The sequence below is a fragment of the Hyla sarda genome, chromosome 11, assembly GCF_029499605.1.
Source record: "Hyla sarda isolate aHylSar1 chromosome 11, aHylSar1.hap1, whole genome shotgun sequence".
Taxonomy (NCBI): domain Eukaryota; kingdom Metazoa; phylum Chordata; class Amphibia; order Anura; family Hylidae; genus Hyla; species Hyla sarda.
In genome coordinates, this window is record NC_079199.1 from 17,478,381 (window position 1) to 17,505,227 (window position 26,847).

At 40.1% G+C, this 26,847-nt stretch overlaps 1 protein-coding gene and 1 long non-coding RNA gene across 3 annotated transcripts in view; one reads left to right on the plus strand and one right to left on the minus strand.

Moving 5' to 3' along the window:
• Positions 1-17,808, minus strand: part of MDGA2 (MAM domain containing glycosylphosphatidylinositol anchor 2) — a 544,404-nt gene extending 526,596 nt beyond the window's left edge. Inside the window, exon 1 of one of the 2 annotated variants that reach the window (XM_056546350.1) lies at positions 16,809-17,808. In XM_056546350.1, the coding sequence (XP_056402325.1) occupies positions 16,809-16,881 (73 nt within the window). In that variant the 5' untranslated portion in view covers positions 16,882-17,808. The remainder of the gene's footprint in view (positions 1-16,808) is intronic. The other variant, XM_056546349.1, reaches the window with a different exon arrangement.
• A 61-nt stretch (positions 17,809-17,869) lies between these two features.
• On the plus strand, positions 17,870-26,633 carry LOC130295517 (uncharacterized). The gene is made up of 3 exons (XR_008848864.1): positions 17,870-18,029; positions 25,229-25,339; positions 26,511-26,633. It is a non-coding gene; the product is annotated as an uncharacterized LOC130295517 (long non-coding RNA).
• The last annotated feature ends 214 nt before the right edge of the window (positions 26,634-26,847 follow it).

Genomic DNA, 26,847 nt, shown 5'->3' on the forward strand with positions numbered 1-26,847 from the left:
ATTAGGGCTGAGTCTGATATGTTCATGTCTTAAAGGGGTACTCCACTGGAAACCTTTTTTTTTTTTATTTTATTTTTTTTTTTTAAATCAACTGGTGCCAGAAAGTTAAACAGATTTGTAAATTACTTCTATTAAAAAAATCTTAATCCTTCCAGTACTTATTAGCTGCTGAATACTACAGAGGAAATTATTTTCTTTTTGGAACACAGAGCTCTCTGCTGACATCCCAAGCACAATGCTGTCTGCTGACATCACGAGCACAGTGCTCTCTGCTGACATCACAAGCACAGTGCTCTCTGCTGACATCTCTGTCCATTTTAGGAACTGTCCAGAGCAGCATATGTTTGCAATGGGGATTTTTCTCCTACTCTGGACAGAGATGTCAGCAGAGAGCACTGTGCTTGTGATGTCAGCAGAGAGCTCTGTGTTCCAAAAAGAAAATAATTTCCTCTGTAGTATTCAGCAGCTAAGAAGTACTGGAAGGATTAAGATGTTTTAACAGAAGTCATACAAATCTGTTTCACTTTTTGGCACCAGTTTTCCACCAGAGTATCCATTTAAAAGGGTACTCCACTGGCCTGCGTCGGAACTAAATGTTCCGAATGCTGTTTTCGCGCTGCGGGGGTCGGCCACGCCGACCCCCGCAGCGTGAAAACAGCATTCGGAACATTTTTGTTCCAAACGCCGGCCATTGGAGTACCCCTTTAAAGGGGTATTCCCAAGTAAGATATATGGGGGGAGATTTATCAAGACCTGTTCAGAGGGAAAGTTGCTGAGTTGCCCATAGCAACCGATCAGATCGCTACTTTCATTTTTAACAAGGTCTCTGCAAAATGAAAGTAGCCATCTGATTGGTTGCTATGGGCAACTGGGCAACTTTGTCTCTGGACCGGTTTTGATAAATCTCCCCCTAAGAGTGGGGCAGTTGCCCATAGCAGCCAACCAGATCGCTTCTTTCATTTTTAAGAGGCCTTTTCAAAAATACAAGAAGCGATTTGATTGGGTGCTATGGGCAACTGCCCCACTCTTAGGGGGAGATTTATCAAAACCTGTCCAGAGAAAAAGTTGCCCAGTTGTCCATAGCAACCAATCAGATCACTTCTTTCATTTTGCAGAAACCTTGTTAAAAATGAAAGAAGTGATTTGATTGGTTGCTATGGGCAACTCAGCAACTTTGACTCTGGACATGTTTTGATAAATCTCTGTGTGTATATGACAGGGAGATGGTGATGGAGCTGTAGGGGCTGGTTAGAGGTGATGACATCACTCAGGGGGTGGGGCTTGAGCTCAAGATCCAGCCACGACTCCTGACACAGCAGAGGATGTAGTGTTGTCTTGTGTTATGTATCTGACAATGAAAGAACTACACAACTTCCTGTTAGGAGAAAGGAAGGAACAGAGTGCTGCTGAGACAATACTGCACTGCTGATGAAAGGACAACACAACTTCCTGTCAGGGGAGAGGGAGGAGCTGGGGGCTGGTGAGATAACACCAAACTGATAATAAGAGGGGGCTTATTAATAAGAGAAGATCGGGGGGGGGGGGGCTTAGACAAAACCACACTGACAACGGGTGGACTACACAATTTTCTGTCAGGAGAGAGGGAGGAGCCGAAGCTGCGGAGATAAAACCACACTGACAATGAGACATCTACACAACTTTATGTGAGGAAAGAGGTAGGAGCATGGGAGCTGCTGAGTTGCTAAGACAACACCAGACTGACAAAGAGTGGACTACACAACTTCCGGTCAGGAGAGAGGGAGGAGTCGGGGAGCTGCAGAGACAACACCAACCTGACAATTAAAGGACTGCTTAACTTCCTGTCAGGAATATTTCAAAATCATGCTGAAGCCAGTATAATTTGTGATGACACTATATTAGTAATGTATATCTATCTATCTATCTATCTATCTATCTATATATATATATATATATCTTCTATCTATCTCATATCTATCTATCTCATATCTTCTATCTATCTATCTATCTATCTCTTATCTTCTATCTATCTATCTCATATCTATCTATCTTTCTTTCTGCCTATGAAAGACAAAAATCCCAGCATCCAACACAATTATATCTATGATTGCCGATATGTAACATGGAAACAACCCCCCCCCCCCCCCTATACATTTCCTCTGATACATTCTCAGCCTTCCTGAGCATCTGCCACCATTAAACCGAGATGATCAGATGTTTATAGGAAAACGCTGCCGTCTCGTCCCATAGTTTTTACAAGGACAATAACGCTAATTATTTCACATGACGACCCATAAAGTCCTTCAGGACTAAACAACTGCACAAAACGGTACATGCATATAAAATATACATTATACCGCCTGCAGTTCACACACTGCCCGGGTCACTGACTTTTTTATTTTTTAAGACATTTAATTGTAGAATAACCCTCTCATTTCTCACTAGCGCCCACTCATTCTCTACGCCTGTCAGGACGGGAACTTATCATAAGCAAGAGGTTGGGTGTCTTCTGTCATGAGAAATGGGCACTAGAAACAGAGAGGCCCATCGGACATTGAGGCAATAGGTACTGGGGGAGTATACACAGAGCCTAGCATTTAACTGGAAAGGACAGTGGGAGGAGTCAGTCTACTGTAGTGTTCTACACCCAGTGCTCCTCCCACAAGTCCTTTTCAGTAAGATGCTAGGCCTAGTATAAATACCCCAAATTTGGCAGCTAGAGAGCTACTCCAAAAGCATGCTGATAGGTCAATTTTTGATTCGGATTGTGAGTCCTAATGGGGACTGCCAGATGTTGCAAAACTATAACTCTCAGCATGCCCGGACAGCCAACGGCTGTCCGGGCATGCTGAGAGTTGTAGTTTTGCAACACCTGGAGGTCCACAGCTTGGAGATCACTGTGATAGACACGTAGCCAAATTATAAGAATGTCACGCAGTAGTCCTGTATTATAGAAAGAAAGGACAGATGGACCCCAGATACCTTCACACCGAGTCCAGATATGTAGTGATTTAAGTTATTGGGTAGTAAAAAAATGGATCCCAGATACCTTCACACTGGGCCCAGGTAAGTAGTACTTTGAGTTATAGAGTAGTAATAGATTGATCCCAGATACCTTCACACAGTGCCTAGAAAATTATTATTTTGAATTATGGGATACAGATAAATGGATCCCAGATACCTTCACTCAGATAAGTAGTACTTTAAAGGGGTATGCCAGGATTCTTTTTTATTTGACTATGCTACAGGGGCTGTAAAGTTAGTGTAGTTCATAATATAGTGTCTGTACCTGTGTGTGACGGTTTTCTCACAATTCTTCTGTGATTTTCACCCAACTATTTATTTTTAACAGCATACAAAATGACTGTTGTCTCGGATTTTTCCCAGCTTGCAATGCGGCCGAGACCTGACATCACTAGTCAGCTGATGACAGCGAGCCTGTCTGCTTCAATGGGTGGAGCGATCACTTAGTGGGAGAGAGAGCAACTGCAACTTATGCAACAGCTGTAGGCACCCTGATTGAAAACCACAGGTCTTTTGTTTCAATGGGTGGGGTGGCTGATGTGTGGGAGGGAGGAAAATGGAATTGTGGGATTTGTAGTCAAAAAAAGAAAAGTCAAACAGGAAATACCAGTTCACAAACAGCTAGCCACAGTGTTATGGTAATCTCACAACATAGCCATTTATCCCCAAGACAAGTGCCGATCCTTTTTAAGCATGTCCATTACTGTCTGCCAGGTACGTACTAATATCACCTTATGGTGGATAACCCCTTTTTATAGTTATAGGGAAGTGATAAATGTATCCCAGATACCATCACACTGGGTCCAGGTAAGTAGTACTTTGAGTTATGGGTTGGTGATAGATGGATCCCAGATACCTTTACATTGAGCCCAGATAAGTAGTCATAGATTGATCCCAGATACCTTAATACAGTGCCCGGAAAATTATTACTTTAAATTATGGGATACTGATAAATGGATCTCAGATATCTTCTTCACACTAAGCTCAGATAAATAGTACATTAAGTTATAGGGTAGAGATAGATGGATCCTAGATACCTTCACACTAAGTCCAGATAAGTGGAACTTTGAGTTATGGGTTAGTGATAGATGGATTCCTGATACATTCACACTGAGCCCAGGTAAGTAGTACTTTAAGTTATAGGCTAATGATAGATGGATCCCAGATACCTTCCCACTTAGCCCAGGTAAGTAGTACTTTTAGTTAAAGAGTACTGGTAGATGGATCCCAGATACCTTCACACTAAGTCCAGATAAGTTGCACATTGAGTTATGGTTTAGTGATAGATGGATCCCAGATACCTTCCCACTGAGACCAGGTAAGTAGAAATTTGAGTTATGGCATAGGTTGGAGAAAAATATTGAGACAATAAACATTTTGCTTGGATAATTAATTGAGACAATAAGTATTTTACTTGGATAATTAATTTATGGAAAAAAAAAACTAATATAGATGAGATGAGATACAAATTCCATGTAACATATTGATATGAAACAAAGTGACGTTTCCATGTTGGACACTGTAGTATCAGCTGTATACAAGATATGATCCAGATAACCAAATGTTCACTCCGGTTCGTCATGTTACATTCTACAAAGGAGTATCGCCAACCCCTGACATACAGAACATGGTAGGCAATAGCGTGGAGAAGTAAATGGAGGCAATGCGAATCATCTGCTTGTTTGCAAACACGACTCCCGACCGTCTGCTGACAAATGAGATTCCGGTGGATTATGAAATATGAAGAATATTAAGCGGGTGTCGGATCGACAATCACCAATGTTTCTTCATGTTTATACCAGTAGACACATCCTCCTGTATCCCTCCACCAGATGTTTGGACTCGGCCCATTAATCCCACCGGTCGTCTCTCTAATGTAACGTAGTGCAGTGCAATCGGGTTATCGTAACGCAGAAGGTGTCATGGTCGATAGACCAAAGAGGAATCGGTTGAGGCTTACAAAAGAGTAGGGATGACACTGTGGTCGTATGTTATGAGGGACATCACTATTCTTTTCTTCTACTGGATTTGATCTATGGGGACATCTATTTTACTACGGGTGGTCATTGGTGGACAATAGTTATATTTGTCATCAGTTGGGATTGTCAACTGAGCACCTCTCTTATTTTGTTACGTTCTGTTCACCATAGTTGATCAATAGTGATACTATTTTATTGGGAATGGATTAATAGCAGGCCTCAAATAGCAGCCGGGAGCTCGTGACGTCATAGCCCCGCCCCCTCATGATGTCACGCCCCACCCCCTCAATGCAAGTCTATGGGAGGGGGCGTCACGAATCCTACATGACCAGACCTTGAGTGGAAATCTTGGGTGAGTTCCCACAGTTTTTATTTTCCCAGCACTTGGCCCCTGATCAATTGTGATCACTTAGGGTGTTGTCTGCTTTAGGGCGCGTTCACACTGAGTAATTCAAGAGGAATTTACTCGAGTCATTCCTCTTGAATTCTCCGCTTACAAATAATTAACATCTGCTTTGCCATTGACTTCAATGCATTTTCTTCTGCACTGTTCACACTGCGTAAATTCTGCTCGCGGAATTCCGTTCCGCTCGCGGAATTCAGTTCCGCCAGAAGAACATGTTCATTCCTCTTGAGGAATACGCTCGCAGAAGACCACTGAAGTCAATGGTAAAAATGTTTCTGCTTGAAATCGTTTCCGCACGGAATATGCGCAAAATTCATGTGGAATTTGTGCAAAATTTGTGTGGAAATTCTGCACACAAAAATAAATAAATAAATAAAAAGGGAAATCCCAATTGGTGGTTGCAGTCCAGAAAAAAAAAAACTGTTTCCTCCTATATTCCGTGTGGAATTCTGCATGAATTCTGCGCAATATTAGCGCAAATTTTGTGCAAAAAAAATTACACAGCTGAACTTTTATGCAAGGATTCCTCTCCTATTCCCCAATGTGAACGCACCCTTGGAAAAACCACTTTTAGGAACTTCTGAGCTACTAAACCTTTTTATGAGAAGTCCATCATCTAGTCAAAGATGGAATCTTTGTATCACTACCCTAGTATTCCCCAATCTTGGCTGCTCAGCTGTTAGGGCAGTGGTCTTTAACCTGTGGGCCTCCAGATGTTGCCAAATGACATCTCTTCTACTCTACTGGGCATAATTAATAGGGACGTCCTACGAGGAGCTACTCTATTATTCTATGGGTGGCCAGCGGTGAACAACAGTGATATTTATCATCAATTACAATCATGAATGGGAAACATCTCTTATTATGTTACGTTCTATTGGTTATAGTTGATCAAAAGTGATGCTATTTCATTGGGTATACATCAATAGTGATCATTTAGGGGGTTGTCTACGACTTTTAGTAAATTCTAAGTGAAAAAAACTTTTTTTATTAGAAGTCCATCATCTAGTCAAAAATGGAAGTGGATAGGCAGAGTATCTCTACCCTAGTATTGCCCAACCTTGGCTGCCCAGCTGTTAGGGCAGTGGTCTCCAAACTGTGGACCTCCAGATGTTGCAAAACTACAACTCTTCTACTATACTGGGTATGATCGATGGAGACATCCTATACGGAGGAACTACTGGTGGTCAATGGTGATATTGGGATTATCAATGGAGCAACTCTCTTGTTTTGTTACCTTCTATTGGTCTTAGTTGATTAATTGTGATATTTTATTGGGAATTGATTAACAGGGATATTATTTTAATGGGAATTGATTAATAGGGATATTATTTTATTGGGATCATTTAGGGGGTTGTCTGTTTTAGAAAGCCCACTTTAAGGCTAGGATTCCACTTGGTTTTTATTTCTGGCAGTTTTTGGAAAACTGCCACTGCAGTTTTTGAGCCAAAGTCAGAAGTGGATCCATACGGGAGGAGAAGTATAAGTCCTTCCTTTATATGTCCTATTCCTTATGGATCCACTTTCCAAAAACTGCTAGAAAAAAAACCAAGTGGAATCCTAGCCTTAGGGTTACGTTCACACGAATGGATCCCCAGCACGTATTACGCTGCGGATCCGTCGCTGAAGGACCGCTGTATGGTGCCTTTACAGGTGCCTGCTCGTAGCGGCAATATGCCGCTACCTGCAGACACACTGAATCGATGTGCGAGTCGCTGCGTACTCGCACACATCGCGGCCGCTCTTACTGCTCTATGAACTAGGCCGAGAGTTGCCGCGATGTGCGAGTATTCTGCGCATGCGCACGGCAACTCGCACATCGCAGTGTGTCTGCTCACAGCGGCAGATCCGCAGCGTAATACGCGCGTGATCAATTAGGGGGTTGTCTGTTTTAGAAAGCCCATTTTTAAGGTTACGTTCACACAAGCGGATCCCCAGTGCGTATTACGCTGTGGATCCGCCACTGAAGGACCTCTGTATAGTGCCTTTACAGGTGCCTGCACGGAGCGGCAATACGCCTCTACCTGCAGACACACTGAAGCAATGTGCGAGTCACTGCGCATGCGCGGTGTACTCGCACACATAGCGGCCGCTCCTCCTGCTCTATGAGCTAGGCCGAGAGCTCCCTTGATGTGCGAGTACTCTGCGCATGCGCACAGCAACTCGCACATCGCAGTGTGTCTGCTCACAGCGGCGGATCCGCAGCGTAATACGCGTTGGGGATCCGCTCGTGTGAATGCACCCTTAGGAATTTTTTTTTTTTTTATGACCAGTCCATCATCTAGTCAAAGAAGGAAGTGGATAGACATTATATATCTACCCTAGTATTCCCCAAAATTGGTTGCCCAGTTTTTAGGGCAATGGTCTCCTAACTGTGGACCTCCAGATGATGCAAAACTACAACTCCTAGAATTCCCGGACAGCCGTTGGCTGTCCGGGCATGCTAGGAGTTGTAGCTTTACAACATCTGCAAGTCCACAGCTTGGAGACCACTGTGTTAGGGCATGGTGAGAGTTGAAGTTCTGCAACACCTAGAGGGCCACAGATTGGCCGTTGATTTTAATAGAGCCCATGTAATGCTTTATTTCCCCTGCGGAGGCACTGTAGGGGAATGAAACGCTTGTTACCAGGTGCCTCTACAGATTACAACTGGTCTCAACAGCAAAAAAAAATCTATGATTAGCTCATTTTGGGAGGATCCTTTAATATTATGGTAATAATGAAAAAGAAAAACCCTTCATTCTCCCAAGACCCCAAAGCTCTTTAGGTGTTCTACTAAATGTTTATCTTTATAAGCACCATTTCAGTCACTGCTTAAAGGGGTACTCCCGTGGAAAACTTTTTTTTTTTTTTTTTTTAAATCAACTGGTGCCAGGAAGTTAAACGATTTGTAAATCACTTCTATTAAAAAATCTTAATCCTTCCAGTACTTTTTCGGGGCTGTATACTAAAGAGAAATTCAAAAAAGAAGTGCATTTCCTCTGATGTCATCATGACCACAGTGCTCTCTGCCGACCTCTGCTGTCCATTTTAGGAACTGTCCAGAGCAGCATATGTTTGCTATGGGGATTTTCTCCTGCTCTGGACAGTTCCTAAAATGGACAGCAGAGGTAAGCAGAGAGCACTATGGTCATGACATCAGAGGAAATGCAATTCTTTTTTGGATTTCTCTTTAGTATACAGCCCCTAAAAAATACTGGAAGGATTAAGATTTTTTAATAGAAGTGATTTACAAATCTGTTTAACTTTCTGGCACTAGTTGATTTAAAAAAAAAAAAAGTTTTCCACGGGAGTACCCCTTTAACATCCGTTGCCACAGATAGCAGGTCACATTCCCAGACCAACAATGTCCCTCATTACAGTAAATAGTTCATATTACAAATCTATGCCACCAAAATACGTGGATCACCCATCCAACCAAGAGCGAAAAGCGGACACTGAATTTTATCCTGAAATTTTAGGTATTTTAATGTAAAATCTTAGTGTCTTAAGAAGGAATAATTAAGGAGAGACAAAAGGAGGTCTTCAGACACTCAGCCTTGCCTAAGGAACCCTGGTATATTGAAAATGCAATCCAATCTGTAGGTGTATCCGGTTATAGAGCAGATTGATATATAATTTTGTGGGTAAAATCCCTGCTCATTCTAGGCTAAGTAGTCATGTGGGTGGTCCTACAGCTGTTTGTGTAAGTGTTGATGTAGAAGAAGCTGTCAATCATTGAGTAGGACGACCCACTTGACTTTTTTGCATTCTGGATAAGTAGTCGAGTGAATGGTGGTAATCGGCAATTGACAGCTTTCCCTACATGCACACTTGTACACAGACACCTATCAATCACTGACTAGGACCGCCCACATGACTACATAGCCCAGAATGAGAAGAAATTTTAAATACCTGCAGATTGTACTATATTGTATATATAATCTGCTCAGCTCCTCCTGCTCTATAACATGTTACCTGCATATTGTACTGTATTGTATATATCATCTGCTCAGCTCCTCCTGCTCTATAACATGATACCTGTAGATTGTACTGTATTGTATATATCATCTGCTCAGCTCCTCCTGCTCTATAACATGATACCTGTAGATTGTACTGTATTGTATATATCATCTGCTCAGCTCCTCCTGCTCTATAACATGTTACCTGCATATTGTACTGTATTGTATATATCATCTGCTCAGCTCCTCCTGCTCTATAACATGATACCTGTAGATTGTACTGTATTGTATATATCATCTGCTCAGCTCCTCCTGCTCTATAACATGATACCTGTAGATTGTACTGTATTGTATATATCATCTGCTCAGCTCCTCCTGCTCTATTACATGATACCTACAGATTGTACTGTATTGTATATATCATCTGCTCAGCTCCTCCTGCTCTATAACATGATACCTGCAGATTGTACTGTATTGTATATATCATCCGCTCAGCTCCTCCTGCTCTATAACATGTTATCTGCAGATTATAATGTATTGTATATATCACCTGCTCAGCTCCTCCTGCTCTATAACATGATACCTGCAGATTGTACTGTATGCTATATATCACCTGCTCAGCTCCTCCTGCTCTATAACATGATACCTGCAGATTGTACTGTATGCTATATATCCTCTGCTCAGCTCTTCCTGCTCTATAACATGATACCTGCAGATTGTACTGTATGCTATATATAATCTGCTCAGCTCTTCCTGCTCTATAACATGATACCTGCAGATTGTACTGTATTGTATATATTATCTGCTCAGCTCCTCCTGCTCTATAACATGATACCTGCAGATTGTACTGTATGCTATATATCATCTGCTCAGCTCTTCCTGCTCTATAACATGATACCTGCAGATTGCACTGTATTGTATATATAATCTGCTCAGCTCCTCCTGCTCTATAACATGATACCTGCAGATTGTACTGTATTGTATATTAGTGTTGAGCGCCATAGGCCATATTCGAATTCGCGAATATTCGCGAATATATGGACGAATATTCGTCATATATTCGCAAATATTCGCATATTCGTAATATTCTCGTTTTATTTTCGCATATGCGAAAATGCGCATATACGAAAATTTTATATGCAAAAATTAGCATATACGAACATTAACATAAACGGAAATTCACATATGCGAAAATTCGCACGTCAGTCTCATACAGTAGTATTAGAGCCTTCTTTACACCACACAAGCTGGAAGCAGAGAGGGGTGATCACTGTGATGTGTACTGTGAAGAAAAAAAGAAAAAAAAAAGAATATTCGTAATTACGAATATATAGCGCTATATTCGCGAATATTCGCGAATTCGCGAATATGCAATATTTGCGAATAAAATTCGTAATGCGAATATTCGCGAGCAACACTATTGTATATATCATCTGCTCATCTCCTCCTGTTCTATAACATGATACCTGCATATTGTACTGTATTTTATATATCATATGCTCAGCTCCTCCTGCTCTATAACATACCTGCAGATTGTACTGTATTGTATATATCATCTGCTCAGCTCCTCCTGCTCTATAACATGATACCTGCAGATTGTACTGTATTGTATATATCATCTGCTTAGCTCCACCTGCTCCATAACATGTTACCTGCAGATTGTACTGTATTGTAGATATCATCTGCTTAGCTCCTCCTGCTCTATAACATGATACCTGCAGATTGTACTGTATTGTATATATCATCTGCTCAGCTCCTCCTGCTCTATAATATGATACCTGCAGATTGTACTGTATTGTATATATCATCTGCTCAGCTCCTCCTGCTCCATAACATGTTACCTGCAGATTGTACTGTATTGTATATATTATCTGCTCAGCTCCTCCTGCTCTATAACATGATACCTGCAGATTGTACCGTATTGTATATATCATCTGCTCAGCTCCTCCTGCTCTATAACATGTTACCTGCAGATTGTACTGTATTGTAGATATCATCTGCTTAGCTCCTCCTGCTCTATAACATGATACCTGCAGATTGTACTGTATTGTATATATCATCTGCTCAGCTCCTCCTGCTCTATAATATGATACCTGCAGATTGTACTGTATTGTATATATCATCTGCTCAGCTCCTCCTGCTCCATAACATGTTACCTGCAGATTGTACTGTATTGTATATATTATCTGCTCAGCTCCTCCTGCTCTATAACATGATACCTGCAGATTGTACCGTATTGTATATATCATCTGCTCAGCTCCTCCTGCTCTATAACATGATACCTGAAGATTTTACTGTATTGTATATATATTATCTGTTCAGCTCCTCCTGCTCTATAACATGATACCTGCAGATTGTACTGTATTGTATATATCATCTGCTCAGCTCCTCCTGCTCTATAACATGATACCTGCAGATTGTACTGTATTGTATATATCATCTGCTCAGCTCCTCCTGCTCCATAACATGTTACCTGCAGATTGTACTGTATTGTATATATCATCTGCTCAGCTCCTCCTGCTCTATAACATGATACCTGCAGATTGTACTGTATTGTATATATCATCTGCTTAGCTCCACCTGCTCCATAACATGTTACCTGCAGATTGTACTGTATTGTAGATATCATCTGCTTAGCTCCTCCTGCTCTATAACATGGTACCTGCAGATTGTACTGTATTGTATATATCATCTGCTCAGCTCCTCCTGCTCTATAATATGATACCTGCAGATTGTACTGTATTGTATATATCATCTGCTCAGCTCCTCCTGCTCCATAACATGTTACCTGCAGATTGTACTGTATTGTATATATTATCTGCTCAGCTCCTCCTGCTCTATAACATGATACCTGCAGATTGTACTGTATTGTATATATCATCTGCTCAGCTCCTCCTGCTCTATAACATGATACCTGAAGATTTTACTGTATTGTATATATATTATCTGTTCAGCTCCTCCTGCTCTATAACATGATACCTGCAGATTGTACTGTATTGTATATATCATCTGCTCAGCTCCTCCTGCTCTATAACATGATACCTGCAGATTGTACTGTATTGTATATATCATCTGCTCAGCTCCTCCTGCTCCATAACATGTTACCTGCAGATTGTACTGTATTGTATATATCATCTGCTCAGCTCCTCCTGCTCTATAACATGATACCTGCAGATTGTACTGTATTGTATATATCATCTGCTTAGCTCCACCTGCTCCATAACATGTTACCTGCAGATTGTACTGTATTGTAGATATCATCTGCTTAGCTCCTCCTGCTCTATAACATGGTACCTGCAGATTGTACTGTATTGTATATATCATCTGCTCAGCTCCTCCTGCTCTATAATATGATACCTGCAGATTGTACTGTATTGTATATATCATCTGCTCAGCTCCTCCTGCTCCATAACATGTTACCTGCAGATTGTACTGTATTGTATATATTATCTGCTCAGCTCCTCCTGCTCTATAACATGATACCTGCAGATTGTACTGTATTGTATATATCATCTGCTCAGCTCCTCCTGCTCTATAACATGATACCTGAAGATTTTACTGTATTGTATATATATTATCTGTTCAGCTCCTCCTGCTCTATAACATGATACCTGCAGATTGTACTGTATTGTATATATCATCTGCTCAGCTCCTCCTGCTCTATAACATGATACCTGCAGATTGTACTGTATTGTATATATCATCTGCTCAGCTCCTCCTGCTCCATAACATGTTACCTGCAGATTGTACTGTATTGTATATATCATCTGCTCAGCTCCTCCTGCTCTATAACATGATACCTGCAGATTGTACTGTATTGTATATATCATCTGCTCAGCTCCTCCTGCTCTATAACATGATACCTGCAGATAGTACTGTATTGTATATATATTATCTGTTCAGCTCCTCCTGCTCTATAACATGATACCTGCAGATTGGGCTGCATTTTGAACGTGACAGATTTCCTTTAAATACAGGACTAGGGAGGCAAATTAAAGGAATGTCTAGATCATCGTTTCCCAACAAGTGTGCCTCCAGCTATTGCATAACTACAACTCTGGGCATGCTGTAAGTTGTAGTTTTGTAAAAGCAAAACTAAAACTACTCTGTCTGCTGGAGATCCTTCTATTATTTCCATTGGTGGGGGTGTCTGCTATGGTGGGTGACATATTAGGAGGACCCCCTGTACACTCTATTTAGCTAGATTATTGAATATCACTGATATAAAATCCATAAAAGACTCCTTGGTAGCGCAGACACACGCAGTCACAGTATGGCCTCCTCCTTTATCCCCACTGCTAGACTTGGCATGTATGATCCGACGAAGGGGGAGGAACCACGAAATGTGTTACCACGTTGTTTGCAATATAACTCGAATAACTTAAATAAAAATGTATTCATTAAGTTATCATCATAATAAAAAATAATAATAATATTAATAATAATAATAAAAATAATACATATTATTAAATAATAGTTTAAATTATTATTAAATAATAATACTAATTCTAAAAATAATAATACAAATATTATTAAATACAATATTATTATTAATAATAATAATTGTAATACTAATGATAATAATAATAAAATAAATAAAATATTAATAAATAAGATTTAACTTGAAGAGCTTACTGCCGGCACCATTCTTTGGAGCCTATTTTTCTTTCTCCCCCAAAACAAGTAATAATGTGCCCGTTTCTAATACCTATTATGTGTATCTCCACACATAGTATATCGTTCTGTCTCCGAGATTAAACTGCATATGACCACATATCCTCCCACCTACATGTACGGACATCCTTAGGCTATAAATACCGTATATAAACTGCATCTCGTCTGGATTGCCTGTCTGCAGTCTATTTTTATCTATACATGTCTTCACACACCATCTCCCTGTAAGACTATGGACTAGGTCTGCAGTAGGAAGCTGTGGAGATCTATACATTACGTGGATCCTTTGCATGTATTCATGATGTGTGGATACAGGCGGGAGGCCTATGGTAAGTATATGGAGTGAGTATGTGGGATCATAGGCGTACAGTAGATGACGGTATAATATACATGTATGTCAAGTCCATGTATAATGACTAAGCTGTGGTATGCGGACGGCTTGGTAAATTCTGTCACCATCTGGCATTGACTTTTTGCTGACCTAGATTCTATGTGAAATGACTCAGAAACAGCCCGGGTTACATAGAATCTACACAATGTACACTGTTAATCCCCCTCCCCACCACCACCAATCCAACCCCCACCATCCCCATCTTCCAGTGTCTGATTTCCCATTCACTGTTCATTGATCTGTATTTAGGAAACACATGAATACTCTACACTACCCAATTACCCTGGCATGAAATCTCATCATCCCGAACAAGATGTATTTCATTTTGCTTGGAGATGTCTTAAAATAATCATCTCGTGGGCCGTGAAGCTTGCAATTCTGCACATACACACACACACCAAAAAGGCCGCCCTCGGGGCCTCAGTGCCTCTTGGGCCACTGGGGCTGCCAATGTGTATCTAGAATTCAAAATAAATAAATAAACAAATAAAATAAATAAATAAACAAAACTGACCCAACATATTGGATCTCCTGCAAAAAGACAGAGGTGCCGCTGTGTGAGAACAGTGAAGGGTCTGTTGGGATTTTGGCACGCCTCCCCCCCCCTCTCAGATCCATAACCCCCCCCCCCCTCCCCTTTTGGGCAGAATGTTGCCCCCGCCCACTGGCTACTTCATACATTGCATGGACTAAGTACGATCACCATTGAATGGGAATTTTTTATTTTATTTTTTTTTTATCTCCTCAAGGGGTGCATCATATCTCATTGGAAAGGAATATTGGCAGCTACTTGAGTATACTGGGATTAGACGTGTTTTTGCAAACACCATCTGTCATCCATTAGCGTTATTTATAATATAGGAAATTAAAGTCAATTCAATCACAGCCGAACCTGCACCCATAGATGGCTAATGCCTCCGACATATTGTATCCTTCAAGGTGTCTGCAACACATCAGAACATGCAATGTTACATTCCCAATCCCCCATTCATCAGAAGAGTCTCATGTCCCTCCACCTTGGATGACACCTTCAAGTCTACAACTTTGGCTGTCATCACTTTGCGGTGCCCCATATGGTCTATGGGTCGTCCATTGAAGAGCCCTCCGAAGAAATAAGGGTGGTCAATGATGATGCAGTCACTGGGTCAATGCCATGAGAAGTTCCTTTCGTCAGAATATTTAAAATGGCAAAATAAGAAATAAATAATATAAAAAACAAAAATTATATATATATATATATATATATATACATATTATTTATGATTATTATTATAATAATAATAATGTAGAATTTTTTAACAGAACATTTAAAATGGCAAAATAATAAATAAATAATATTAAAAAAATTAAATAATATATATATATATATATATATATATATATATTATAATAATACATATTATTTATGATTATTATTATAATAATAATGTAGAATTTTTTTTACAGAACATTTAAAATGGCAAAATAATAAATAAATAATAGAAGAAAATAAAATAATATATATATATATATATATATATATATATATATATATATATATATTATAATAATACATATTATTTATGACTATTATAATAATAATAGTGTAGCATTTTTTTTACACAACAATTAAAATGGCAAAATAATAAATAAATAATATAAATATATAAATAAACATATATATATATATATATATATATATATATATATATTTATTTATTATAATACATATTATTTATGATTATTATAATAATAAAATAATAAATATTATTTATAATAAATATAAATAATAATTATTATTTATCATTTATTATAATATTTTTTTTCTCTTTCTTTTTTTTTGTTTTTTTTTTTTCTCTTTTGCTACAGCTTTCGACTTATGTTTTGTCAATGGTAAATTGGATGATTGGAGCAGATTTGCAAGCGCCGTGGTGTCTGCAAGGACTGAGGCAACACAGGTAAATGTAGGAAGAAATAACATGCAGAGTGCTAGGCATCGAATTGAGGACTAGACTAATGGCATCTGTGTAGTTAGAATGCAGTCTAAGGCCAACCGTGTGGGCTCTACAGTGGTGGTCTTCAAACGGTGGACCTCCAGAGGTGGCGAAACTACAACTCCCAACGTGACCGGACAGCCGTTGGCTGTCCGGGCACGTTGGGAGTTGTAGTTTTGCCACCTCTGGAGGGCCGCCGTTCGGAGGCCGCCACTCTAGACATGTGGCCGAGACAACCTAAAGAACGATTCCACCTTATTAGTATGGGATGCCCCATACAGTTTCCTTCTCCGCCAGGTCATGGGAGACCAGGTGACACCATGACATAACTCCCAATCCCAAAAAAATAGCCAACCTACGGAACATACAAGGTCATGACGAACAGAGTTGGAGAAGACAATGTGCAGGAATGTTTTTTTTTTTTTTCATGCCAAGACTCACCGTAGACCCCTTGACTACAGACGTCTTCAACGAGAACTGTCAATAGCCACAAGAGGAGGAAACTTAAATCCATCTTCACGTTAACATGGACATATCCAGCCTGAGGGACAACAGCAGGACCTTTTTTTTTTTCCAGAGGCCGACGACCGACCCAACTACCCTCTGGTCCCAGTTTAGATCCCAATTCACAGGTGGTCACTGGTAATCACCCAACGAAACCTCCATTCCCCCCCCCCCAAACCCCAGCAGCAGGTATAGAATAAAATAAAGGACAGTATTGCTAGAAGTCTATTATAAAAACGGGTCCCATGCAAGACGACGTGCCCAACGCTCCTTGGTCAATCTGGTGGTGTTGGTGGGAATAGAGGGGTGGGGGGGGTGGGGGTTAAAAAGTAACTCGCAGTGGTCCCTGGAGAAGAATTAGCAGAGCAGACTGAACGCAGTCCAACAACCAGACCCCTCGGGATTTTCCTACCCCCATTCCATTAGTTGCCGTTGCCATTGCAAAATGCAAATTATCAAAAAAAATCCAAGATCCAGCCTGGCAACCGGTGCAAAGACGAGGGACGTGCGGATAGCCGGGGGGGTGTCGAGAAGACCGAGCGTGTCCGATCACTCATCAGATCCAAGGCAATGACATGAAGCAGCATACATGTCCAGCAGCAGCAGCAGCAGGCAGGAGGAGAAGGAGAAGAAGAAGACCCCCATAGGAATGAATGAATGAACCAAGAGCACAGGACCAACCCCAGCTGCAGGAAATGCAAATGAAGCTAAACCTGGCAGGGAGGGATTGCAGCACAGATTAATATTCTTGTCATTTGGTGGCACAATCCGGGGAGCTGTCCAGGGTGCTGCACCTCCATCCGCTGTGTGTGCAGGGGGTGTCAGTGTGGGTGTATGTGTGTATGTGTGTGTATGTGTGAGTGTGTGTGCAGCAGGAAGGAGAGCGGAGCTGTGTGTGTGTGGTCACGTTGGGATCTACGTGGAGAGAGGAGCTGGAGCCTGCAGCCGCAGCCAGCGACGTCAAAGCTGCGTGTCCCCCCACCCCCCGCTCCCGACACCCCCTCCGCCCCGACCGCAGCTCATCTGTATGGGGAGCGGCATGTACAGCCTGGGAACCGGGAGGGAGGAAGGGACCCCCCCCCTGTACGGACTGCAGTGCAACGGGGAGGGAAGGGTTAAGGATGCACGGTGTCTGGAGGAGCTCAGCACCATGGACAGGTCCTGTACACACAGTGCGGTGCTGCGGCCGGGGGGATGGACAGCACCGAGTGTATGATGTATACAGGGGAGGATTAGATAGATAGATAGATAGATAGATAGATAGATAGATAGATAGATAGATAGATAGATAGATGATAGATAGATGATAGATAGATAGATAGATAGATAGATAGATGATAGATAGATGATAGATAGATAGATAGATAGATAGATAGATAGATAGATAGATAGATAGATAGATAGATAGATATATTAGATTAATAGATATATGATAGATAGATAGATAGATAGATAGATAGATAGGAGATAAATAGATAGATAGATAGATATGAGATAGATAGATAGATGATATATAGATAGATATGAGATAGATAGATATGAGGTAGATAGATAGATATGAGATAGATAGATAGAGATGAGATAGATAGATATGAGATAGATATGAGATAGATATGAGATAGATAGATAAATAGATATGAGATAGATAGATAGATAGATAGATAGGAGATAGATAGGAGATAGATAGATAGATAGATAGATAGATAGATAGATAGGAGATAGATAGATAGGATATAGATAGATAGATAGATATGAGATAGATAGATAGATATGAGATAGATAGATAGATAGATAGATAGATAGATAAATAGATAGATAGATAGATAGATAGATAGATAGGAGATAGATGGATAGATAGATATATAGATATGGGATAGATAGATAGATAGATATCAGATAGATAGATATGAGATAGATAGATAAATAGGAGATAGATAGATATGAGATAGATAGATAGATGATAGATAGATATGAGATAGATAGATATGAGATAGATAGATATGAGATAGATAGAGAGATAGATAGAGAGATAGATAGATAGATATGAGAGATATATATGAGATACATAGAGAGATGATAGATATGAGATAGATATATGATAGATTGATATGAAATAGATATGAGATATGAAATAGATAGATAGATATGAGATATATATGAAATAGATATGAGAAATTAGATATGAGATAGATAGATAATAGTTATATATGAGATAGATAGATTAGATAGATATGAGAGAGAGAGATATGAGATAGAGAGATAGATATGAGATAGATATATAGATAGACAGATATGAGATAGATATGAGATATATAGATAAATAGATAGATATGAGATAGATAGATATGAGATAGATAGATATGAGATAGATAGATAGATAGATATGAGATAGATGGATAGATATGAGATAGATATGAGATAGATTAGTGTTGAGCGGCATAGGCCATATTCAAATTCGCGAATATTCGCATATTGGTAATATTCTCGTTTTATTTTCGCATATGCGAACATTCGCACACCGGTCTCACACAGTAGTATTAGAGCCTTCTTTACACCACACAAGCTGGAAGCAGAGAGGGATGATCACTGTGAAAAACAAAACAAAAAAAAAACACGAATATTCGTAATAACGAAAATATAGTGCTATATTCACGAATATTCGCGAATTCGCAAATATGCGATATTCGCGAATAAAATTCGTATTGCGAATATTCGCGAGCAACACTAAGATAGATATGAGATAGATAGATAGATATGAGATAGATAGATATGAGATAGATAGATAGGAGATATATAGATATGAGATAGATATGAGCTAGATAGATATATAGATATGATATAGATAGATAGATATGAGATAGATAGATAGATAGATATGAGATAGATATGAGCTAGATAGATATATAGATATGATATAGATAGATAGATATGAGATAGATAGATAGATAGATATGAGATAGATAGATATGAGATAGATAGATAGATAGATATGAGATAGATATGAGATAGATATATAGATATGATGTAGATAGATAGATGAATAGTAGTGATCGGCAGGGGCCATATTCAAATTTGCAATATTTTTTGCAAATATATGGACGAATATTAGTCGTATGTTCGCTAAATTCGCATATTTGCTATGTTCATTCCCTTTTTTTTCCCATGAGACAATTCAGAATGAAATTCACATAGTGCGGATGCACGATTATATCTTTGCCCTAAAAGAAGGGAGGGATCAGTGTCCTCTGGAAGTGCTGATATTCAGTAATATTTGCATATTCGCACATACAAAATATTCGCGCTCCACACCGACCCACACAGTAAATAATATTGGAGCCTTCTTTGGACCACAAGATGGAAGCCGGGAGGGATGATCAGTTTTTTTTTACACAGTACACGTCATTGTTGTTTATATATTAGTAATTACGAATATATAGCGCTAGATTCTAAATATAATATATAGCGCTAGATTCTAAATATAATATATAGCGCTAGATTCTAAATATAATATATAGCGCTAGATTCTAAATATAATATATAGCGCTAGATTCTAAATATAATATATAGCGCTAGATTCTAAATATAATATATAGCGCTAGATTCTAAATATAATATATAGCGCTAGATTCTAAATATAATATATAGCGCTAGATTCTAAATATAATATATAGTGCTAGATTCTAAATATATAGCACTAGATTCTAAAATTGCAAAGTGCCGATATTCACGGTAAAAATTAGCATTTCGAATATTCGCGCTCAACACTAATAGATACATAGATATAAAAGATAAGTCCAAACTGAGCCCCAAGGGGGACATTTATCTTTGTAGGTGTAAGTGAAGCATTTATCATTGTAGGTGTAAGTGAAGCATTTATCATTGTAGGTGTAAGTGAAGCATTTATCATTGTAGGTGTAAGTGAAGCATTTATCATTGTAGGTGTAAGTGAAGCATTTATTATTGTAGGTGTAAGTGAAGCATTTATCATTGTAGGTGTAAGTGAAGCATTCATCATTGTAGGTGTAAGTGAAGCATTTATTATTGTAGGTGTAAGTGAAGCATTTATCATTGTAGGTGTAAGTGAAGCATTTTTCTACACCTTTTTTTGTGTGCTGGTGATGTGTAGGAGCAACAAATTTATATAAATGGTCGCAGAGCATGTGATAAATTTTGTGTAGGTCACATTTTCTGAAATTTCTCTTTTCACATACACCAAAAAGCTAAACTACATATTGGCTGGTTTAGTTTAGAGACTTTTCAGTTGCTTTGTGCCTTTTTTGCACCTTTTCACAAAAAGGCGCAGTTCATAAAACCCTCTGAACTTATAGGTTACCCTAGGGCAACCCAGCAAAAACCCTTTGTTTTCCCATATACCTAAATTAACAGTGCAGTCTTCATTGTGATTTCCGCACATAAATTGTGGTTTACAATTGTCATGCGCTCCATTGTCCTATTGACCACATGGTCTATTATTGTGAACTAGTAAACCAATGCAAGGTGCCAGCAGTAACACCTGCATTATTTGAAATACTCAGGACAGGGCGTCTGTATTAAAACCTAAAATGCCCCCCTCAACATGTTTCACTACCTAATGTAGCGTTGACAAGAGGCAAATGGGCCTCCATATACCTGTCTCCAATGTGATATATGGTTCATAAATCCCGTCCATATTCATGTGTATTGCCAAAATCAGTGGATTACAACTCAAAATCAGCAGAAATGTGTACACCAAAAGGCGCAAATAAACCCCGCTTACGCCTTTTTTGCGCCTTTTCTAGACACAAAAAACAGTCTTAAGACAATGATAAATGTCGGCCAAAGTTTCTATAATATTTTGTGTGGTCACCCTTATTTTCCAGCACTGCCTTAAAGGAGATACACAGTCTTGAAAAATTTATCCCCTATCCTAAGAATAGGGGATACATTTCAGATCACAGGGGAACCCCCACGATCTCCCGCACCCGTATCGCAGGAAGGGGGTGTGTCGACCACCGCATGATGCGGCGGCTGACACGCCCCCTCAATACAACTCTAAGGCAGAGCTGGAGCGCTGTGTTTGACAATATCCGGCTCCGCCATAGCACTGTATTGAGGGGGCATGTCGGCCGCTGCTTTGTGCGGTGGTTGACACGCACTCTCTGGCCAGCCGGGGACCCGTACAGGAGATTCAGAGGGGGGGGGGGGGGGAGGCAGTGGTCGGACCCTAGGACAGGGGATAAGTTGTTCAGGACTGAACTACTCCTTTAAGCCTCTTGGACATGGATTTCACCAGCTTCACAGGTTGTCACCAGAGTCCTCTTCTACTCCTGGTGGAGACCTTGCGCCCCCTTTACACCTTTCGTATTAGGATGCCCCACAGAGGCTCAATAGGGTGTAGGGGTCTGGAGACATGCTTGGCCAGTCCATCACCTTTATCCTCAGCTTATCCGAGGCAGTGGTGGTCTTGGAGGTGGTTGGGGTCATGTGTGAATACTGTCCTGTGGCCCAGTCTCCGAAGGGAGGGGATCATGCTCTGCTTCAGTATGTCACAGTACATCTTTGCATTCATGGTTCCCTCAATGATCGGAAGCTCCCCAGTGCCAGAAGCACTCATGCAGGCCCAGACCATGACACTCCACCACTATACTTGACTGTAGGGAAGACACTTGTCCTCCTTTATGGTCGACAGCCATGTAAACCAATTTGATGCAACATATGGTCTAAATACAGACAGACTGACCCCGACCCCCTTCAACCTATGCAGCATTTCTGGAAGAAGTCATATGTCTATTTCCCAAAGACACCCTCTGAATATGCTGCTGAGCATGTGCACTCAACTTCTTTGTTCAACCTGACAAGGCCTTTTCTAAGTGGAGCCTGTCCTGTGAAACCACTGTATGGGCTTGGCCACCATATTGAAGCTTAATTTCAGAGTCTTGGCAATAATCTTCTAGCATAGGCCATTAGATCCCTTCAGATCCTCAAAGAGTTATTTGCCATTACATGCCATATTGAGCTTCCAGTGACTAGGGGAGATACTTATGGGAAACACTGTATATATTGTGAGGGGTGGACTCACTTATGGGATATACTGTATATAATGTGAGGGGTGGATTCACTTATGGGAGATACTGTATATATAATGTGAGGGGTGGACTCACTTATGGGAGATACTGTATATAATGTGAGGGGTGGACTCACTTATGGGAGATATTGTATATATTATGTGAGGGGTGGAGTCACTTATGGGAGATACTGTATATATAATGTGAGGGGTGGAGTCACTTATGGGATATACTGTATATATAATGTGAGGGGTGGAGTCACTTATGGGATATACTGTATATAATGTGAGGGGTGGACTCACTTATGGGAGATACTGTATATATAATGTGAGGGGTGGACTCACTTATGGGATATACTGTATATATAATGTGAGGAGTGGAGTCACTTATGGGATATACTGTATATATATAATGTGAGGGGTGGAGTCACTTATGGGAGATACTGTATATATAATGTGAGGGGTGGACTCACTTATGGGAGATACTGTATATATAATGTGAGGGGTGGAGTCACTTATGGGAGATACTGTATATAATGTGAGGGGTGGAGTCACTTATGGGATATACTGTATATATAATGTGAGGGGTGGACTCACTTATGGGAGATACTGTATATATAATGTGAGGGGTGGAGTCACTTATGGGATATACTGTATATAATGTGAGGGGTGGAGTCACTTATGGGATATACTGTATATAATGTGAGGGGTGGAGTCACTTATGGGATATACTGTATATATAATGTGATGGGTGGACTCACTTATGGGATATACTGTATATATAATGTGAGGGGTGGAGTCACTTATGGGAGATACTATATATATAATGTGAGGGGTGGACTCACTTATGGGAGATACTGTATATAATGTGAGGGGTGGACTCACTTATGGGAGACACTGTATATATAATGTGAGGGGTGGACTCACTTATGGGAGATACTGTATATATAATGTGAGGGGTGGAGTCACTTATGGGAGATACTGTATATAATGTGAGGGGTGGACTCACTTATGGGGTATACTGTGTATAATGTGAAGGGTGGAGTCACTTATGGAAGATACTGTATATATAATGTGAGGGGTGGAGTCACTTATGGGAGATACTGTATATATAATGTGAGGGGTGGACTCACTTATGGGAGATACTGTATATATAATGTGAGGGGTGGAGTCACTTATGGTATATACTGTGTATATAATGTGAGGGGTGGAGTCACTTATGGGATATACTGTATATATAATGTGAGGGGTGGACTCACTTATGGGATATACTGTATATAATGTGAGGGGTGGACTCACTTATGGGAGATACTGTATATATAATGTGAGGGGTGGACTCACTTATGGGATATACTGTATATATAATGTGAGGGGTGGACTCACTTATGGGAGATACTGTATATATAATGTGAGGGGTGGAGTCACTTATGGGATATACTGTATATAATGTGAGGGGTGGAGTCACTTATGGGAGATACTGTGTATATAATGTGAGGGGTGGACTCACTTATGGGATATACTGTATATATAATGTGAGGGGTGGACTCACTTATGGGATATACTGTATATATAATGTGAGGGGTGGACTCACTTATGGGAGATACTGTATATATAATGTGAGGGGTGGACTCACTTATGGGAGATACTGTATATATAATGTGAGGGGTGGAGTCACTTATGGGATATACTGTATATATAATGTGAGGGGTGGACTCACTTATGGGATATAATGTATATATAATGTGAGGAGTGGAGTCACTTATGGGATATACTGTATATATAATGTGAGGGGTGGAGTCACTTATGGGATATACTGTATATAATGTGAGGGGTGGAGTCACTTATGGGATATAATGTATATATAATGTGAGGGGTGGAGTCACTTATGGGATATACTGTATATATAATGTGAGGGGTGGAGTCACTTATGGGAGATATTGTATATATAATGTGAGGGGTGGACTCACTTATGGGAGATACTGTATATATAATGTGAGGGGTGGAGTCACTTATGGGAGATACTGTATATAATGTGAGGGGTGGACTCACTTATGGGATATAATGTATATATAATGTGAGGGGTGGAGTCACTTATGGGATATACTGTATATATAATGTGAGGGGGGGGACTCTCTTATGGGAGATACTGTATATATAATGTGAGGGGTGGAGTCACTTATGGGAGATACTGTATATATAAAATAGATAGATAGAGGAAGTAACATTTTAGAATGGACAAGTTACTACCTTTGTCATGAATATACTTAGATATCTAGCAATACACACATTGACATACAAGCTCTATTTTTTTCAGATGCCAAATAATATGTAAGAATTTGGCCCAACATCCCCACGTCTAGTGTCAGCTCCAACATCGACCATAAGGGTCACATTCTCAGTATTTCCATAGAAGACTGAACCCCCGGTAAGAGACGGATCAGTGACGCCTCCCTGGCCCCTTCGCGGTTTTACCATAATTTATAAACACATAACTTAGACGTTTTCTCGGTTTCTGGTTGATATTCTGTTTCCTTGCAGTAACGTGATCTTTCCCTCTACCCACTTTAATGTTACTGGAAAAAAAAAAACATCCATGCTGTACATGCTGACAAGGTGTACAGGGGGTGCAATGGTACAAGACCTGTACCTGGCGGAAATAGATTTCATGGGTCCCTATGTAACCCCTATAGATATAATATACAGTAGTGATTTGCAAACTGTGGACCTCCAGCTGTTGCAAAACTACAACTTCCAGCATGCCCGGACAGCCAACGGCTGTCCGGGCATGCTGGAAGTTGTAGTTTTGCAACAGCTGGAGGTCCACAGTTTGCACACCTAGGATATACAGCATTTTCCTTTGGGCCAGAGACCAAGATACCGAGTTCCTCTGGCAGGGCGATGATTGCTCTGAGTGTTCTAGAGAAGAAGATGTGGCTATACAGATATTATCTATCGAATTAAAGCGACTACAGTAACACACATCTCCATTTCTGGTCAAACAGGGGAACGCATTATATCTGGATCATATTGCCAAAGCTACAAAAAGATAATGTTACGGAAAATGCATTAACTTGCTATACTGACAAGGAGAGCGGTAATAAATGTTGAGTCTGGCCGAGATCTATATACCTATAAATCATTCAGCATTACAATGATATCGGCGGAAGGGGGCTTGTCCGGCTTTGAACACCCATTTATATCTACTGATAGACTGTATTAAGGAATTTTGATTTAATAGGGAAAGAAAGAGGGTCTTAAAAAAAAAGACAGACATAGACACAGCATTGATTTGAAAGGGTAGGGTGTAATGCTTGTTTTCCCCTGCGGTGGCGCTGCAGGGTAATTCAACGCTTACTGGCCAACTCTGGACCTGGGTATTTACCCACTTTATATGGTGCATTGTTTATTTTTTCCTTATGTCACATTATCGAGTTGCCTGTGTGCTTTGTAAGTTCTGTTTATTTATGTTTGACAATTCTCGTTGTCCCCTGATGAAGCCTATTGTATAATGGGCAGTGGAAACACACTGGGACAAGGTTTCATTTGTGGAAATAAAAAAATTCAACCCTTACTAACAGTTTCCTTTCAAATCACAGTTGATTGCTGAGCATCTGAAGGACACTTTGTAACGAGCCTATTGTCACATGATCCTTCTATATGGGCAGGACATCACCAGGACTAAGGAATGAGGGATCTGAGTGATTTTTCCAACTCTGGGCCTGGGTATTTACCCTCTTTGTATGATGCATTGTTTATCTTTTCATTATGCCACATTATCCAGTTGCCTATGTGCTCTTTATGTATGTATGACAATCCTTGTTGGCCCCTGATGAACTCTGTTGTGTAATGGGGGTAGAAACATGTTGGGACAAGGTTTCCTTTGTGGCAATTAAAAAAATTCAACCCTTACTAACAGTTTCCTCACAAATCACA